Source organism: Austrofundulus limnaeus, unplaced genomic scaffold (genome assembly GCF_001266775.1).
Source record: "Austrofundulus limnaeus strain Quisiro unplaced genomic scaffold, Austrofundulus_limnaeus-1.0 Scaffold570, whole genome shotgun sequence".
In the NCBI taxonomy this organism is placed as follows: domain Eukaryota; kingdom Metazoa; phylum Chordata; class Actinopteri; order Cyprinodontiformes; family Rivulidae; genus Austrofundulus; species Austrofundulus limnaeus.
In genome coordinates, this window is record NW_013952972.1 from 336,726 (window position 1) to 338,754 (window position 2,029).

A 2,029-nucleotide genomic window follows, 5' to 3' on the forward strand; every position below is an offset into this window, starting at 1 on the left:
GTGTGTGTGTGTGTGTGTGTGTGTGTGTGTGTGAACACACCTCCAGGATTGGGCGCTCGTCTGCAGAAACAAAAAGGTAAAGTTAACAATGTTTTAAATTTAGTTTTTCTTGTTCAGGGCAGACTCTGGAGTTCCTCAGGGCTGAGTGTTTAGTCCTTTTTTTGTTGTTGTTTTTTTGTGTGTGTGTGTGTCACAAACATAAGATTGTTTGTTCTGCAACCTTTCATTTTGTGTTTAGTTTTGGTGAAAAAATGAACTAAATGTTATTTTAATGAATTAAAGAATGGATGAATGAGGACATTAATGAACATCTTCTGTATAAATTGAGTCTGATCAGAACTTCTGAGCCCAGCTGAAGTGTGGAAGTGGTTCTAAAGCTGCTCTCAGCCCTCTTGGTTCTGTTGGGTCACACTGGACCGGTTCTGACCCAGCAGCCCTCTTGGTTCTGTTGGGTCACACTGGACCGGTTCTGACCCAGCAGCCCTCTTGGTTCTGTTGGGTCACACTGGACCGGTTCTGACCCGGCAGCCCTCTCAGTTTCTCTTTCAGCCCCTGGTCGTGTGTTTGTGCCAGGAGCAGCTGGTCCTCCTCCATCTGGACCGGTGTTCCTGACCTGCTGCCCAGCGCCGCAGGATGCCCCGCCCCCGAGCCGTGGCTCCTCCCCGGCTGCAGCTCGGTCTACGACAGCCTGGTCRGGTAGGCTCACCTGGACCCTCTCAGGAGGTCTCCAGACCCAGAGAACTTTTACAGAAACCTTCTGTGTTTGCAGCACCTCGCCCCCCGTCCCCTCTCCTCCTGCTGCCAGTGGGCCCAGAGGACGGGAACGAGCCGGAACCAAGACCCGCAGGTGTGGGTCCAAACACGAGGACTGCCGGTCCAGGACTAGATTTAGATCTTTGTAATGATCAAAGTGGTCCTGATGAGTGGTCTCTGCTGGTCTGTTGTAGGCCGTCCATCTTGGAGCGCTGCATCCTGAAGGTGTCCTCCAGCAGCGTGGCTGTGGGGACGGACGATGTGGACAACAGGAGGTACGGGACCAACCTTGTCCCACCAAGAACTGAATCTGAAGGTTCACAATTTAAATGTCACTCAACTGAACCTGAATTTAAAGGTTTGAATGAATTTTCTTTGAAACTGAATTTTATTTATTAAAAATTCAGTTTGAATTTAGTGAAATTTAAGTTCAGATTCAGTTCCTGGTGGGACAAGGTTGGTCCCAGTCTGTGGGCTGGAGAGGAGCAGGTGGTCCAGAAGGTCCAGACCCATCTGGACCACCTGGACCTGCTGTGTAGAGACAGGTGGAGGTGTGTCAGGGTCACAGAGACCTGCTGACCCGTCTGTGTCCTGCAGGTCTTCGTACGCTCGCTGCTACTCCCGCCTGCCGGACCCGGTCCACACCGAGACCAACGGGGCGGTTCTGAAGAGGCGCCAGAAACAGATCCAGTACGGCAAGAACACCAGCGGCTACCAGAACTACCTGCAGCAGGTCCCCAAGTGAGGACCCCTGAGACCCCACACAGCACCTGAGGTGTGAGCTAAGCCCCGCCCCCTGACCAGCTTCTCTCTGATCTCTCCTCAGACACCTGAGGGACCCCAAGCTCCACCCCTCCACACCCAACAAGTACAAGAAGTACAGCCGGCGCTCCTGGGACATGCAGGTGCGCCTGTGGAGGCGGGCCCTGCACCTGTGGGACCCTCCCAGCAGCGACCAATCRGACGCCGTCAGCACACCTGACCCGGTGGAGCAGCTGTAGGTGGAGCCTCACCTGTCCGTCAGCTCCAGGTGGTCCTCCTCATTAAGATCAGCTCTGTGTCTTCAGGCAGAACCAGCTGGCCCAGATGACATCGGACCTGTGTGAGGACGGAGACGAGCAGAGAGAGGAGCCTCCTGCAGCCTCTAGAGCCTCCTCAGAGGAGGGTCCAGGAGCCTGGACCGTCCCCCCGTCCCCGGTACTACACCTGTCCTGAACAGGTCCAGGAGTCTGGACCGTCCCCCCGTCCCCGGTACTACAGATACACCTGTCCTGAA

General features: G+C 54.7%; 2 protein-coding genes across 6 annotated transcripts in view; one reads left to right on the forward strand and one right to left on the reverse strand.

Moving 5' to 3' along the window:
• zmat2 (zinc finger, matrin-type 2) overlaps positions 1–2,029 on the reverse strand; it is a 15,310-nt gene that overhangs the window by 9,186 nt on the left and 4,095 nt on the right. The window lies entirely within an intron of this gene.
• slbp2 (stem-loop binding protein 2) overlaps positions 1–2,029 on the forward strand; it is a 7,058-nt gene that overhangs the window by 1,142 nt on the left and 3,887 nt on the right. For 4 of the 5 annotated variants that reach the window (XM_014026596.1, XM_014026594.1, XM_014026595.1 and 1 more), the window contains exons 2-8: positions 47–76; positions 538–696; positions 770–847; positions 948–1,028; positions 1,351–1,494; positions 1,580–1,750; positions 1,821–1,950. In XM_014026596.1, the coding sequence (XP_013882050.1) occupies positions 47–76; positions 538–696; positions 770–847; positions 948–1,028; positions 1,351–1,494; positions 1,580–1,750; positions 1,821–1,950 (793 nt within the window). The remainder of the gene's footprint in view (positions 1–46; positions 77–537; positions 697–769; positions 848–947; positions 1,029–1,350; positions 1,495–1,579; positions 1,751–1,820; positions 1,951–2,029) is intronic. The other variant, XM_014026597.1, reaches the window with a different exon arrangement.